Here is a 15,098-nt window from a genome sequence, read left to right on the forward strand (position 1 = left end):
CGGCTGTGGGTGGGCCCCCGGGGGACGCTCCCCCCACAGCGGGGCTCCCCGAGGATGCTGCGCCCACCAGCCCCAGGGACTGCCCGGTCTGGGGTGGGGGGTGCTGAGGGGTTCCCCCCCTCGCCGGGATGAGCACAGGGAACTGGGCAGTGGCTTTTCCACCTGCAGCTGGGATTGCCTCCTTCTCCATAGGAATTAAAGGGTTCTGGGTAGTGCTGGACCCCGAACCCCCTTGGTGCCCTTTGGCAGCTGGCAGAGCTAGAAACCCTTTTTATATCCTGCTGGAAACCCTTTTTAAGCCTTTCCTATCCTAGACTGCCCTCCACTGCCACTTTGCCCTTACCAGGCTCTCTGGGTCCCCATCTCCCCTCATGCTGGGGACCGAGCCCCTTCTCGTGCCCACCCCACACGGGGACACGGTGGTGTGGGGTGGCAGAGGCTGGCAGCCACAGCTCCCTCGTGGGGACACATTGCTGTTGGTGGTGAGTCAGCCCTTCCCAGAGCGTGCCAGGCAGTGACCCAGCGCTCTGAGTCCCTTGGGCTCTGCCCTCTGCCAAGCCATGCCTGCTAACCACGGGGCAGGGCGACTCCAACCTGTGCCAGCCTTCAGATGAATGAAAACCCAGCAGAGTTTCATCCCTGCCAGGAAATTCCTATACTGGGACATGATGTCAAAAAGCCAGCAGTGGCCCCGTGAAAGCCAGCAGCTATCTGACGGCACTGGCAACCTCAGGGCTGCCTACCTTCCTCTGCTGTTGTTTGGAGGCATCATCTGGCTCTTCCCTCTCCTTCTTTTTCCTACAAATTACTTTTTCAGATGACTTCGTGACTGCAAGATCCATTAAAAGTTGTCTTTGTCCCTTCCAAAGGCTTTCTGAGATACTTGAAAGAATTTCTCTGCTGCTGGTGATCCTGTTTAACATTTATTCAGGAATTCATTTGGTCCCGCAGCGATCAGCTGGAATGAAAAGCAGATGTCTCTCAGTTATTTTCCCCATTGCCAGTGCTGCTCAGGGCCCTGCTGTCCTTCATTGTCCAAAAATACCCTTTCTGAGGTCCAGATGGAGAACCCGGTGCTCACAGTCACCCGGCATCTTGGGACCACTGTGTCCGATGCCGGCATTGGGCTTGCCTAGAGCTGGTGGTGGCTGATGGAGTTTGCACAGCCCCGGCCGCAGCGCCCACCCCGGGGACCCCGACAGCCTCCCCTCCCTCTCATCATGATCCGCTCCCCATCAGCAAGCCGGTAGTTTTAAGCCTTCTCACCAGACATGTTGCAGACATATGGAAATTCCTCTCTAATAGAGAAGACCTTTCTCAGGCTCTAAGGATTTCAGGTTGGCTTTTGCATATAATAGTATTTCCAGAAGAGCTGAGTGTTTTTTATTGGTTTGCTTATTTGCTTTGGGGGGTTGTTTGGTAGAAACAGGCTAAAGCCCATGGAGGACAGTGGTGGGAGCCAGGATTTGGGCTGCCCTTCCCCATACCCAGCCAGGCTGCTGAGCAGCATCCTCCTGCCTGAGCCGCTGCCTTCCTCTGCCGGCCACAAACTGCCTCCAACCTTCCTTCCCCGGGGTTTTTGGATAAAAGGCCATAAGCATTTGCAGCTGTGCACACTCCCCGCGCTCTGGACATCGCTGTAATGAGTTTGCTTCAGCCTCAGCAATCTCCAGCCCCCAAATCCCCTGTGCGGGCTCCAGCATCGCTTGCTCCCTCTTCTGGCATGTGCTGGGGGAAACCGGGGTTCGCGCAGCCCTTCAAGGGGCTCTTCCACACCATAGAGATACTTTATTTACTTCACTTTCTAAGTGATATTACATTCAAATTCATTTTTAGGTTGGTTGTTGTTTTTTTTCTCGAAGAGATTAACAAGCAATTCAAACTAATCTGAAGTGACTCACACTTTAGAGACGCACTGTGCTCGCACACGGCTTGGATCCGCAGGGGAGAAATCTGGCATCGGGCGGCATTTCTGCCAAAGGCTGTGGTCCACGCACAAAACACCGACAAAACAACCCCACAATGCCACTCTGAATGGAGACAAACTACTGACAAAATAACCCCACAATGCCACTTTGAATGGAGACAAACAAGGATGAAAAAGTAACTTTAATCTGGCTGGGTTTTGCACTGGTTTAAGTAAATTGGTTTACAGAAAATAATTAGCATAGGGCAATTTCCTTATGGAAGCCAGCTCTTATCTTGGCAGAGACTAAAGTGCTTTTTCTTCTCGGTGACCTTTGCTTTGCTGACTTCTTTGGGAGCATCTTCTGGTGAATAATGGAAAGTGATGCTGTGTTCAAAGAGGACGTGGTTGCCAAGGGAGCTGTTAGTCCCCGTCTGTTTATAACCGCGAGACGGGAGCCCGGTTTGAAAGATGGCAGTTGACGGTGGAAAGCACTAGAGCAATATCGTAGCGCTAGAGCACTTCAGCTGCTGCTGAAAAAGAAAATTCCTGTTATGACAAAGGCTGAAAGGGAGCATTAAACCTAAAAAAAAGGGCTGGAATCGAGCCAGCGTGTGAGATTTCCAGCTGCCTGAAGTAGAGAGGTGTGCATCTCTCTGCTATTTGGGGCAAAGATGGGCTGGAATCCTTAAATACTGTGTTTTGCGATTCATTTTAAGTCAGGCAAATAGGCAAGGTTTTCTGCGATTTCTATGGAAAGGATACGATTTGGGGCGTTTTGAGGCATTGCAGCCACGGAGCAGTGTTTTCCAGCAGCATCCCTGGCCCGTGCCTCTCCAGCCTGCCCCATGAGGACCACAATGTCACCACCCTTGGGGTCAGTCTGACTCTGGAGCAGTTTCTGCTTTCTGTCCAAATTTAAACAGCAGAGCTCCAGCTAAAGATATTAATAAAGGGGGCAGTCATCACTGAGACACAGGTGACAAACTACATCCCATCGGCTTTGAACAGGGTGACTGAGATGGGGTCTGGGCCAGTTTGGAAAAGGTCTGGTTGGTTCCTTTCTTTTCTTTTTGTTACTTCTGTGTTGATTTCCATGCTACATCTGACAGATGGGCACCTGCATTTCATCAGGTCATGCAGCTCCACCGGTGTCCTCTTGCAGCTGTTTAGGATTCAGGCAGAGGGGCAGGAATTAGGCAAGAGGATTTCATGATCTCCCAGCATCCCTACTTGCTGTTTTTCTGTGATACAAACCTGGAAAGTGAGAGCTCCCCAGGTACTGTGGTGGACTGGGAAGCATTTTTGGGGGAAGATCAAACTGTGATGGCCCCATAGGTCCTGTCCCCACCCAGCAGGGACCTTTGCGAATACAGGTTTTTAGCAGCTGAAACTGTCAGGAGGGATGTTGCAGAGCAACACAGGTTTCTGCGGGTCATGCCCACTGTGTGTGCTGGTTAATTAGCAGGCATGGCCACGGTTTGGAGAAGTTGCTAAGCCGGAGAGCTGTGTTAAACAGCTGCAGGAGGGCTGCCAGGTAGCAACGGTTTTGTAGCAACAGTATTATATTTAGGTCATATTTTGGCTTTTCAGCCTGCGCTTCTGAAGCTTTTTCTTCTGGCCTTTTGCCGTGGTGGTGGCATCCAGCAGGGATGGGCTTTTAATGATGGGGTTTAGTGTAACGTCTTTGCTCAGGCTATGTGTTTCAGGTTGGCTTTGGGAAGAGTTTGCCCCGGCTCGTTTTGTCCCTCGAGGGGTTTGCACGCTGTCTGGGGATGGGTTTGCCTCCATGTTTGGTGCCTTCTGGCGAGAGCGTCCTGGCAGCCCCGGGGTGCCGGTGGCCGGAGGAGTGGGGTGCACCTTCGAAGGGTGGGAGCGTGCAGCCTTCACCATCGCAGCCCGGCTCCACGTCTCCATGGGAACCGGCAGCAGGAGCATCCTGGTCTGGCCAGAGAGGAGGGGGAGGAGGAGAGGAGGTGGCTGCCACCTTCCCCAGGATCTGCAGCAGTCCCTCTGATCACCAGCCAGCTCTGATCTCCTGGGGGACAGACGTCTGTTGCACACGGGTGCAGGGGGACCCACATCTCATTCTGCCTGATCCCTCCAAATCCAGGCCCTTCTCCCTCAACCACATCCCACGGGCTTGTTCCCTATAATTGCATGAACTCAGGGATGTGGAGAGGGCTGCTTTTACCCTTTGAGAGCCCAGGAAGGTTCCCAAATGGGCTCCTTCTGCCCTGGTCCTGGTGCTTTCCCAGCAGGGACCCCAGCATCCTTCTCTTTCTGTGCCTCGATACCAGCTGAACCCGATATGCCCACAGGCAGGGGCACAGCAACAAGCAGTGGCACAGGGGCAGGATTCTCCTCCTACCCCTTTTTGCTGCCCAGTCTCGCCGAGGGGATACCTGCCATGGGATCTCACCCGGCAGCCGCTGGCTGAGGCTTTCAGCTTTGGTGGGTGCCGGTGGGATGGTAGCCAGTGGGCATGCCTTCCCCATTCTCCCAAGGTCAGGAGTTTGGGCAAGTTCAGGTAGACTAAACATCTCACTGCAGACCTGATGTAAACACAGACGGAAACACCAAAGAGCCCTCCGCCCGCCCGGTGCATCACCCCAACCTAAATGTGTTGAAGGATTCACACCTCCCTCTTGCCAGAGCTGAGGCAGCCGGAGAGGAAGGGAAAGGGTTAATTCCTGACTGCTGAACAGCTGCCTCACTGATCCTGGGCAGATTAGGAAAGCTGGAAGGAGCTCTCTCAGCAGGGACAACTGGGAGCACATCACTAAATCCCCACAGCGTAGGCTTTTGGCAGTCGGAAAAGCGTGAAAAACGCACGGAGCATTTAATGGCAGCCAAGTGCCAGGTACGGCAAGGGCACATGGGGCTGGGGTGTCACGCTCCCTGCCGTGCCAGCAGTGATTCTTCTCCTGCTGTCCTCATGCCCGTGCTTTGCAGGAGACCAGGAAAGTTTATCACGGCCCCTTGAAAAGATTTCTTGGGAAAGTGGGGTTGCAAGACAGGTCTTGGCCTCCCAGGGTGAAGCGGGGCCATCCTGCCTTTCCCGGGGGACCTCTGGCCATGTGGGATCACGTTTATCCCACTCCCTTGCTCAGTAGCAGAGCCGGACATTGGCTGGGGTGGTGACAGAGAGCTGCTGGGGTGGGATGTCCCCAGGGGACAAATGTCTTGAGGGTCACAAATTCACACCTGAGCTCTCAACGTTCCTTCCCTCTCTCCTGCTCTTCCCCCCTGTTTTTATTCCTTCCCTGGACCCCTGGCTGCCCTCTCCCATCCCCTGCTCTCTTGCCCAGCCGGTGACACCAGACCTCCTGGTGAGTCCCAGCAGCCAGGACGGGGACCTGGGCTCTGAGTGCCCAGAAGACAGAGGCAACTGGTCGGGGCGGCTGGATTTCCTCCTCTCCTGCATCGGGTACTGCGTGGGCCTCGGAAACGTCTGGAGGTTCCCCTACAGGGCTTACACCAATGGAGGAGGTACTTGGGCATCCTTTGGAGTGGTCATGTCTCCCCCTCACTGAGCTGGGCTGGTGGGATGTGTCCCTGAAGAGATGCCTTTTCCCCTTCTCGGGGCTGGAAGGTAGCATTTGTTGCTGTGGGGTGAAGCCTCCTCCTGCTCCCCATGCTTGCTGTAGGGCATTAACCACCCGTACCCACGTGTGGAAGGGACTCACGAGCCCATCTCTGCACTCATGGCCTTGGAGACATCCCCAGCTCCATGCTGGATGGAATGCCACCTGAGCATCCCCTTTGGTTTCCAATAGCTTCTTGGTTTGGTGTCCTCCAGGACTCAGAGAGTCAGCAAATGCTTCCCAGGTATCGAAGGAGGGGAGCAAGCCTTTTGCAACGCAAGAGCCCGGTGTGATGGTGCAAAGTGTCCAGCTTGTTCATCTACTCCCAGAGTAACTGCTCATCTCATGCGATAATAACTGGAGAATTTCACGATGCTTGTGAAAGATTGAAGGAGAAAAGAGAGCTGGAGGTGGAGGTGAAGCACGGCACTGGGTGAATCACAGCCCCTTCCTCCTGCACCAATAGTGAACTGCTGCCCCTGTGCTGTCTTCCAGACTTTGGTGTAGATCCCTCAGGGCCACAGATGTTGAATGAACTTTATTCCTTGTCACAGATGGGCTTTAGCTGTTTGCTCTGTCATATTTCTAGGGTGTTTTTCTTGCTTCTTGCAGGAGCTTTCCTGATTCCTTACTTCATCATGCTGGCCATCTGTGGGATCCCCATCTTCTTCATGGAGCTGTCACTTGGCCAGTTCTCCAGCCTGGGGCCGCTCGCTGTCTGGAAGATAAGCCCTCTCTTTAAAGGTGCGTAAGTGAAGTCCAGAGCCTTTGTAGGGCCTTTGGAAGAGCTACTTGATGAGGACGTGGACCAGCAGCATCGTCCCATGATCCTCAAAGCTCTTGTTAGAATCAAAGGCTAAATCCTGGGGGAAAGTGGAGCAGGCTGGACTTTTGGGTTAGGTGTTTTAGTAGCTGCAAGATACGTATGAGATCTATCAGTCTTTGGAGGCTCTGGATGTCATGACCAGCTCTAGAAATTGTGTGAAAATTATTAAGCCAACTAGTGTACAAAATACAGCATCAAAGCTAAGCAATGACTGTTAAAGACTAAGGTCTTTAAATAAAGCATTCAAAAAAAAGGTCAAATCAAATACTTTTACTCTCAACATTAAGTTCGAGTAAAAATATTTGTATGATGCAATAGATCATCAATTCAGAGAAGGCATGTCCAGAGGCAATAATGGCAACAAGAGGCTCCCCCCACCAGTCGAACCTCTGACATATTAAACATTTGGCTGCTGAGATCCAGTGTCTGACCCTGGTTTTGCATGTGCTCCGGTCCGGAGAGATGGCTCACTCCTTCTTTACCCTCTCCTTCCTCCAGGCGTTGGCATGGGCACAATCCTCATCGTCTCCCTGGTGGCCATTTACTACAATATGATCATTGCTTACGTTCTCTTCTACCTCTTTGCATCCCTCACAAGCGACTTGCCCTGGCAGCACTGCGGCAACTGGTGGAACACTGACCTGTGCCTGGACCACCACGTCATCAAGGCGGGGAACACCACCTTCCCCGTCAACATCACCAACACCGTCAGTCCCAGCGAGGAGTACTGGAGGTAAAGAGGTCAGCCTGACCTGGCCGTGGGGACATGGTTGGCAACAAACCAGGGAGAACATGGGATGAGGGGTGAAAGTCTCTGCTGCACATCCCATGGCATGGTGGACACCCGTGGTGGGCATTGTGGGTGCAGTGATGGGCTCTTGGGGTCAGCTGTGGGGAATATCTCAGTTTAGCCATTGGAATCACGTCCCTGGGGTGTGAGAGGCGTCCATGATCTAGCGCTGCTTTGCTGGCCTGGAGATATGTTAGTCTGAAATGCGTCCCATGCCTGGACCGGCTGGGAATTTGCTCTCAAGCCACCAGGCATCCCTTCCAGGTTCTTTAATGGATGGTGGAGAAATCAAACCCACCACTCCCCTTCCCCCAGCAAATAGCTGCCAGCGCCTCGTTGCTCTCTCATTGCTGGGATTTTTGACAAGGTTATTTTTTGCAGCAGAGGCATTGTCAGGTTCAGAGAGGGCCTCTGGAAGAAGGTGGGGGGTGCCCATGGCCACTCACTAGTGGTTCTCCTTTCTCCCTAGCCGGTACGTCCTGCACATCCAAGGGAGCTCTGGGATTGGGGATCCCGGGAGGATCCGCTGGAACCTGTGTCTGTGCCTGCTCCTTTCTTGGACCATCGTCTATCTGTGCATCCTAAAGGGAGTCAAATCCTCTGGCAAGGTAAGGGCTGGATGGTCCCTTTGGGGGATCTACAGTGATGCCCACCAGTGTCTGCACATCTGGGAAAGTGAGACCCATAAACTACATCAACTGGACACCGGCCACTTCGGGGGTGGCTTGCACAGCCAGGCACCGGCAGGGCTGACACCACTGCCCCTGCTGCATCCCAGGGATCCCAGCACTGCAGGGTGATGCCGGGCGATGTGGGGTCCCACTCGAGGGGGGAAGAGTTCGTGTTGTGCTCTTGCTCATGGCTCTCCTAGCTGTCTCTGCTCTCCCGCAGGTCGTGTACTTCACCGCCACCTTCCCGTACCTCATCCTGGTGATGCTGCTCATTCGTGGTGTGACCCTGGAGGGGGCCTGGAAGGGGATCCAGTTTTACCTCACGCCCCAGTTTGATCACTTGCTGTCTTCCAAGGTGAGCAGGATCTTGTGCAATTTGTTGAAGACACAAAAATGAACCTTCTCCTGTCACCTCCAGCATGCAACAGAGATGATTCCCTTACTTGGGTGCCTTTTCTGGCCGCTCCCTGACCCAAAATCCTCTCTCTTGGTTCCTCCCAGACCAAAAGTGTTTGCCTTGCAGCAATCTGTCTTTGCTCCACACCTTGTCTATACTGCTCTTCCCACCTGGGCCAGCCCTCTCCCTGCGTTTCTGGCTGTCCATGCAGGGAATGACATGCTCACCACCTCCCCCGGCTACCAGGACCATGGGCAGGATTAGCCCAGCCCCTGTGACGGGATGGGGGTGGGGATGGGTGCCCGTGGCGGATTTGGCTGTTCTGTTTTCCTCAAGCAATCTCAGTGTGCGGAGCGGGGAGTTTCCTTGGGTCAGCAGTGTTGGTGGTAGCAACCACCCAGTTTTACAAGTGCATTTAATGTCACACTGGGCCGGCTCTGAAATGCTGTCGCTAGCCCTTCCACTTGCCAGCTGACCCACTACGGGTGGTGAGCATGTTAGCAAGGAAAGACAAAGACCCCGTGCCTGGAGGGCTAGAGAAGATGTGCCAGGGGCTCAAGGGAAGCGTATTTCCAACTCCCTCTTCCACAGGGGTAGACTTCCAAACCCCTGCTCTCCTGAGACCTGCTTCCTTCCCCCAGGTGTGGATCGAGGCAGCCCTGCAGATTTTCTACTCCCTCGGGGTCGGCTTTGGGGGCCTCCTCACCTTCGCCTCGTACAACACCTTCCATCAGAATATCTACAGGTGGGAGCCAGCTGCTGTCTTCTAAAAATCGTGGGTTGGGGGGAGCTATGGAAGCCTCAGCTGGTGGGTTCAAAGCCAGCAGAAGCAGGCGGTGCAGCAGAAGGTCACCCAGCACTGCTCCTTAACCAAGCACCTTACAGATACCTGGCAGCTTGCACAGGCTCGAGAGGGACAGAGGGATCTGTGGAAGAAAATTCTCTTAAGCATCAAGACACAGTGCCTGGCTCGAAAGTTTTGGGCTGCAGTTGCTGAACACTGAGGATATTCGAGACTAGTCATGCATGTTTGTCCTGTCCCCAGCATCCGTTGCAGGTCACCAGCAGAGAGGAGAGTCTGGGTGTTGGACATTTGGGCTGACCCTCTCCACTGGGGAAAGCAAGCTTGGGAGGAACCCCGCAAAATCACCCATGTAATTAGATATACACTCCTTTCAACCCTGGAAAGCACATGCCAAGAGAAATCATGGAGGAGAATCACACTGGGTCACCTTGCTGTGGCACCTGGGGCTGGCGATGCCACCATGCACTGGTGTGGGGTGGGAAGGAATAGACATGTTCAGAGCATCTTCTTTCTTCTCTGTAGGGACACCTTCATAGTGACCCTGGGTAATGCCATCACCAGCATCCTGGCAGGGTTTGCCATCTTCTCCGTTTTGGGATACATGTCCCAGGAGCTTGGGGTCCCTGTTAATCAGGTGGCAAAAGCAGGTGAGGTCAAACAAAGACCCTATCTCCTTCACCCTCTGGCTGGATGCACTGAGGAGCATCCCTTCCAGGATGGAAAGCATCCCAGGGTGTCAGCGTGAGGGCTGGAGCTGTATGCTCAGCTGGCCAGGGGGAGGGAAGAGGGGAGACCAGTTCCTGCCATGCAAAATTTGAGCAGCATTAAGTGATGTCTAATAAAGGCCTGAGCAAGGAGCAGGCTGGTTCTCCTGCACCTCTCCACCCTCTGCTGCAGGACCCCTCCTGCACATCTTGCAGGAGCCCTGGCAGATCCGTGCCGTGGTGCTGCTCCGCTGGGTTCTCCTCTCCTCCATCCCTTTGTGCCCAGTGCTGTCACCCCCTTTTCACCCTGCTGTCCTTTGCCTCCCCTAGGTCCTGGCCTGGCTTTTGTGGTGTACCCCCAGGCCATGACAATGCTCCCCCTTTCTCCATTCTGGTCTTTCCTGTTCTTCTTCATGCTATTAACCTTGGGCCTGGACAGCCAGGTAAGGACGGAGCCCAGCAAGCCAGCCGTGGTGCCCAGGCAGCCCAGGGGGGTTAGTGGACCCTCTTCTCCTTTGTGTGCAGTTTGCTTTCATGGAGACCATCGTTACAGCAGTGACAGATGAATTTCCCTACTATCTGCGGCCAAAGAAAGCTTCATTCTCAGCTATCATCTGCATTGCTCTCTTCCTGATGGGGCTCATCCTCACAACAGAGGTAAGGGTGTGGGGCTGGACGCACCGTGGGGACCAGCTGGAGCTCATTTTAGGGTGAGCTTAGGGCAGGGGCCGAATTTGCAGAAGTACATTTATTCACATCAGCTAACAAGGTGGAAGAGAGACCACCGATGAGCCTGGGCTTCCTGGGGAGGTGAGGTCCAAGGGGAGTAACAGTGTTATTCCGGTTCTTCACCAATCCCAGAAGGAGAGTGATGCCTCCTGAGGGCGCCTGACTGCTGTCTTCCCCAGTGCTCCCAAAGGGCCTAAAGGGACATGTCCCCAAAAGTGGGAGGACATGGAGGGGGGTTTATCAGGATGTTGGTCCCAGTGATACTGGCCACTGTGCTTTGCCTCCACAGGGTGGGATGTACTGGCTGGTCCTACTGGATGACTACAGTGCTGGCTTTGGTCTCATGGTGGTGGTGATCACTACCTGCCTTGTGGTGACACGTGTCTATGGTAAGGTTGTCTGTCCCCATAGGGGCACGGGGAAGGGTGGGCTGTCTGTATGAAGAGAGGGATTTAGAGGGAGCACTAGGGGAGCTATCAGCCTTGCAATGGAGCGTGAAACACCTCTGTTCCCACCACTTGTTTCTTCTTGGCCACCACTGGATTCACCTCTCCAGAGATCCTTGGGGTGCTGAGCCTGATCCCTCAGACTGCACCAGCTGGGTCCCCCTTCCTGCATCTCCCAGCTGGGAGAAGAGACACTTCTTTGCTGTAGAGGATGCAAACCATCTCTTTTGATTGGTGCTGGCACCTGGCTCTGGAGGAGGGATCACAGCTTCTGAGCCCCTCTCCCTCTCCCTCCTCCAGGCATGAAGAGGTTCTGCCGAGATATCCACATGATGCTGGGCTTCAAACCAGGGCCCTACTTCAGAGCCTGCTGGATGGTCCTGTCCCCGGCAACAATGATGGTAACTGCTCAGCTTGAGGTGCTGGATGGTGCTGGAGAGCTGCAGTGGTGCCAGCATCCCTGGATGACCTCCCCTTCCAAGAAGTTGCTCTGCTGGAGTCTCGTGCCCCAGGGACCATTCTGATTCTGCTGGGAGGTCTCCAGGCCTCTGGGCATGGGCTCTGGGCTGACCTCTCTTTCTTCCCATCCCACAGGCTCTGCTGGTGTACAACATCGTCAAGTACCAGCCCTCTGAGTATGGCAGCTACCGCTTCCCTGCCTGGGCCGAGGTCTTGGGCATCCTCATGGGAGTCCTCTCCTGCCTGATGATTCCCGTGGGCATGGTGGTGGCTGTGCTCCGAGAAGAAGGGACGCTGTGGGAGGTAGGATTGCTGGGGAGCATCCCAGAAATGTGCAGGGATGACCACAAGCCCCTGCCAAACCTGTATCCTGGAAATCTTCTTCATCCTCTCACCTGGAGGTGTGTGTCTCCATCCCTCCTTGCTGCCCATCAGGTGTGAGAGACTGCGCGTCCCAGGGTATTTCCAGCAGTGTCCCCTCCTGTGATGCCAGGCAGACCCTGAGTCACGCTGCTTCCCACGGGGCAGCCCTGTGCGCATCCCCACTCCAAATACCCCTTGCCCGGTGGGGAAGTACGTTGTCCCTAGCATGGGGCGGGCATGGACATGTGGGACTTTGCACCCGTTTTGCAGGAGCAACGACAGAGCAAGGAAGGCAGCACAGGCAGGATCGCTCTGCTGAAAGGCTTCACCCAGGAGCAGGTTATGGAGCTGTTGGCTCCTCACAGCCTTCCCAGCCCCGGCCGGGCTTTGCTGCTCGCCCCAGGCTGTTAAACGCAGAGGCGGCAGAGCTTGCTGCCCTCCCCAGGCAGCATTGCATCAGCTGGAGCCCTGGCTGGCCGTGACCTGCCCTAGCACAGCCATGGGCATGGTGACACGGCCAGGGACCACCTTGGCTGAGGCTAACCCCTTGCCTGGATGGCTCTAAACCTACACCACAGGGCCATAGCCCTACAATAACCCCTAGCTCCTGCAAGCCCTCCCCACCAGTATCCGCAGACCATAACACCTCTCCAGCCTGCAGCAGAGCACTTAGACAGAGCCGCCTTCCCAAAAAGCTTCAGCACGGGCTTCTGGCCCCATCCCATCCTCATCAGGGGCTCTTCCAGTCCCTCAGGGTGGGCACAGCACATCGTTCCCCCAAGAGGGGTGGGTGAGCTGCCGGCTGGGGAGCGGAGCGGGTGCCGGTGCAGGGTGTCCGTGCTGCCTCCGCCTGTCCCCTCGCAGCGAGTCCAGCAAGCCAGCCGGCCCGCCATGGACTGGGGCCCATCGCTGGAGGAGAACCGGACTGGCATGTACGTGGCGAGCCTGGCCGGCAGCCAGTCACCCAAGCCGCTGATGGTCCACATGCGGAAATACGGGGGCATCACCAGCTATGAGAACACGGCCATCGAGGTGGACCGGGAGATGGAGGAGGAGTCGGAGTCGGAGTCCATGATGTGAGGGGACCCGGCACCCCGTGGGCTGGGGGAAGAAGGCTCACCACAACCACCCCCACCACCACCCCCAATTTGCACAGGTTGCACTGTGGCACTTCAGGACAGCTTTGGGGGGTTCTTGCAGGGAGAAGTCAGGAGCTGCTGACCCTGCCAGCCTCCTCGCCACCACCGTAGCCCCACCAGGACGGAGCTTCTGCCCATCCTGGAGCCCCCGAGTTGTTTCTGTTCAGTGTGGCAAGCTGTGTGATGCGTCCTTGCATTCATGTGACAGTGTCTGGTGCAAGTGTCTGGGCTGTCCCCCTCCCACCCTCAGCCCCTGCCCATGCAGGGATGCTTGGGCTGCAGGGATGCTCAGCCTGCGGGAGTGGGGAGGAGAAGGAGGTCCTCTGCATTGTTCTGTTCTCCGCTCATGTGTATTTATCGCCAATAACCCATAAACACGTGTGAGAAAGGGCTGTAATATCCTTCATGCCCCGAGGACGCTGTGTCGGTGCGCTCTGCTCACACGGACGTACTCCAGCAAAAACCAGCAAGAATCAATGTCCTGCTAAAGAAATCTAACCTAGTAAATGAGCAATTAAAAACAATTAGAAAGAAAAAAAAATGCTTATAAACAAATCAGCCGGGGCCTTTCTAAGCTTGTCGATCCCCCGGGGACCTCAGTGGGTCAGGTCAGCTCTTCCCCACGTTGCCTGGTGGGCTGGGGTGAGCTGAAGGAAGGGAAGAGGCTGGTGACCTGTTCCCCACGTGTGCAGGAGGTCAGGGACAGGTCTCAGCTGGACCCCATGTCTGTCCCTTGCCGGGGGGGACCTGCGGGCTGTCTCCAGCCCTGGGCACCGCTTTTCCCAGGGAAACGCGAAGGGCTGGGTTTCAGTGCCTGTGTGTGATTTTGGGGTAATTCAGCCCAGGGCCCGTATCCCAGAGACCCCATCTCCTGCCGATGCTGCTGGGGAGGTGCTGGGGAGCTCCTGGGTGGGGCTGTTTGGATCCAACGCTGCCAGTCCCCATCACCCCAGTGTCGTGTGCGCCTTCCCCCATGTACCGTCGGCTCACCATTAAAAAGCGGTGTGTGACACAGCCTCTGCGTGGGTTATTTGGAGGGGGTCTCAGAATGCAAGAAGGGTACGTCCAGGAGGGCTTCCTGCTGGGCTTTGTCCTGCAAATCTCTGTCCCGGTCAGGTAAAAGCCAAAACCACAGGACAACAGAAAAATTAGGGTGAACGCTGGCACCTTGGAGGCTGCAGTTTTCCTTAACGGTTGGGGAGATTTAATTATTGCCTTTGTCCTTCCGAGAGCATAGGGCCGGCTCCGACACCTTCTCTTCCTGCCCACCCGCCTCCCCATGCCCAGGGATGCCGAGCTCCCTTCTCGGCCAGCTCTGCTCTTCCTTTTCCCTTCAGGACCACTGATGGTTTTCCATGTCCTCCTTCCCGCACCCCACCGTGGCTGCAGCCCACGGGGATGATGGGGGTCCCCCAGCCCCAGCTTCTCTGGGCGCGTGGGGCTCTGGCAGCACGACCGCGCTGCAAAGCACCCTAGCTCCTGGGTTAATCATTAGAGGGCAGCCATAAAAGTGTCGCTGATGGAAAGTTCAGGCCCGGGGGGGGGGGGGGGCCCTGCCATAAACATTTATGGCCCCAATGAATCCCTCGCTCTAACCTTGACACTATTTACTGAGCAGGAGGCCTCAGGAGGTCACGGTGTTGCCCAGCCATCGCCGTGGGTGCTGGCCAGGGAGGCCTGGGCTGTGCTGGCCCTTGGGGAGGACACACACACGGGGTGTGATGGAGCGGGTGTCGGGTTGGGGCATTTCATGATGTTGCTGCCAACCACAATGTGCCAGAGCAACCAGGAGAGACTGACACCCTCCCATGGAGAGGAGATGGAAGTGCCTTGGGCTGAACAAAGCGTTCCGGTCTCTGCGTGTCTCTGACCTTTTCCTACCCGCATGGGGTCCTGCCACGTTCCCCAAATCCTCCCTGTAATTCCGGGATCCTCTGTGCTCTCCCTTGGCAGCTGCCATCGATCAGTGCTGCGCTGCAGAGCGATGGGAAGGATGGAGAAGAGACTACACCAGGGATGTGGTGGGGAATAAAGCCGACGGCTGTGAGAGGAAACCAAGGGCAAAAGGTGCCAGGGCAGTGGCACAGCCGGAAGACATGTCCCCTGGGCCATGTGTGGCTGTGTGTGGGGAGACATAGGACTCGCTGGTGGCAGCACACCCTGCTCCGGGGGCCGGCGGTGCATCCGTACCCCGCACCGCTCTGTGGCCTGGGGTCTGATGCCACCCTCCCCACAGCACTGGAGGTGGGGACCCCCTCCACTCGTGATGCTTTGGC

General features: G+C 55.7%; 1 protein-coding gene across 1 annotated transcript in view; it reads left to right on the forward strand.

Annotated features, from left to right (window-relative positions):
• The window catches only part of SLC6A7 (solute carrier family 6 (neurotransmitter transporter), member 7), a 13,129-nt gene extending 366 nt beyond the window's left edge, over window positions 1-12,763 (forward strand). The window contains exons 2-14 of the mRNA XM_009892586.1: window positions 5,218-5,398; window positions 6,106-6,237; window positions 6,818-7,052; window positions 7,579-7,717; window positions 8,001-8,135; window positions 8,819-8,922; window positions 9,505-9,629; window positions 10,017-10,129; window positions 10,212-10,343; window positions 10,705-10,804; window positions 11,162-11,262; window positions 11,456-11,623; window positions 12,548-12,763. Coding sequence (XP_009890888.1) covers window positions 5,218-5,398; window positions 6,106-6,237; window positions 6,818-7,052; window positions 7,579-7,717; window positions 8,001-8,135; window positions 8,819-8,922; window positions 9,505-9,629; window positions 10,017-10,129; window positions 10,212-10,343; window positions 10,705-10,804; window positions 11,162-11,262; window positions 11,456-11,623; window positions 12,548-12,763 — 1,881 coding nt within the window. The remainder of the gene's footprint in view (window positions 1-5,217; window positions 5,399-6,105; window positions 6,238-6,817; window positions 7,053-7,578; window positions 7,718-8,000; window positions 8,136-8,818; window positions 8,923-9,504; window positions 9,630-10,016; window positions 10,130-10,211; window positions 10,344-10,704; window positions 10,805-11,161; window positions 11,263-11,455; window positions 11,624-12,547) is intronic.
• The last annotated feature ends 2,335 nt before the right edge of the window (window positions 12,764-15,098 follow it).

Source organism: Charadrius vociferus, unplaced genomic scaffold, assembly GCF_000708025.1.
Source record: "Charadrius vociferus isolate BGI_N301 unplaced genomic scaffold, ASM70802v2 scaffold529, whole genome shotgun sequence".
NCBI classification, from domain to species: Eukaryota; Metazoa; Chordata; class Aves; order Charadriiformes; family Charadriidae; genus Charadrius; species Charadrius vociferus.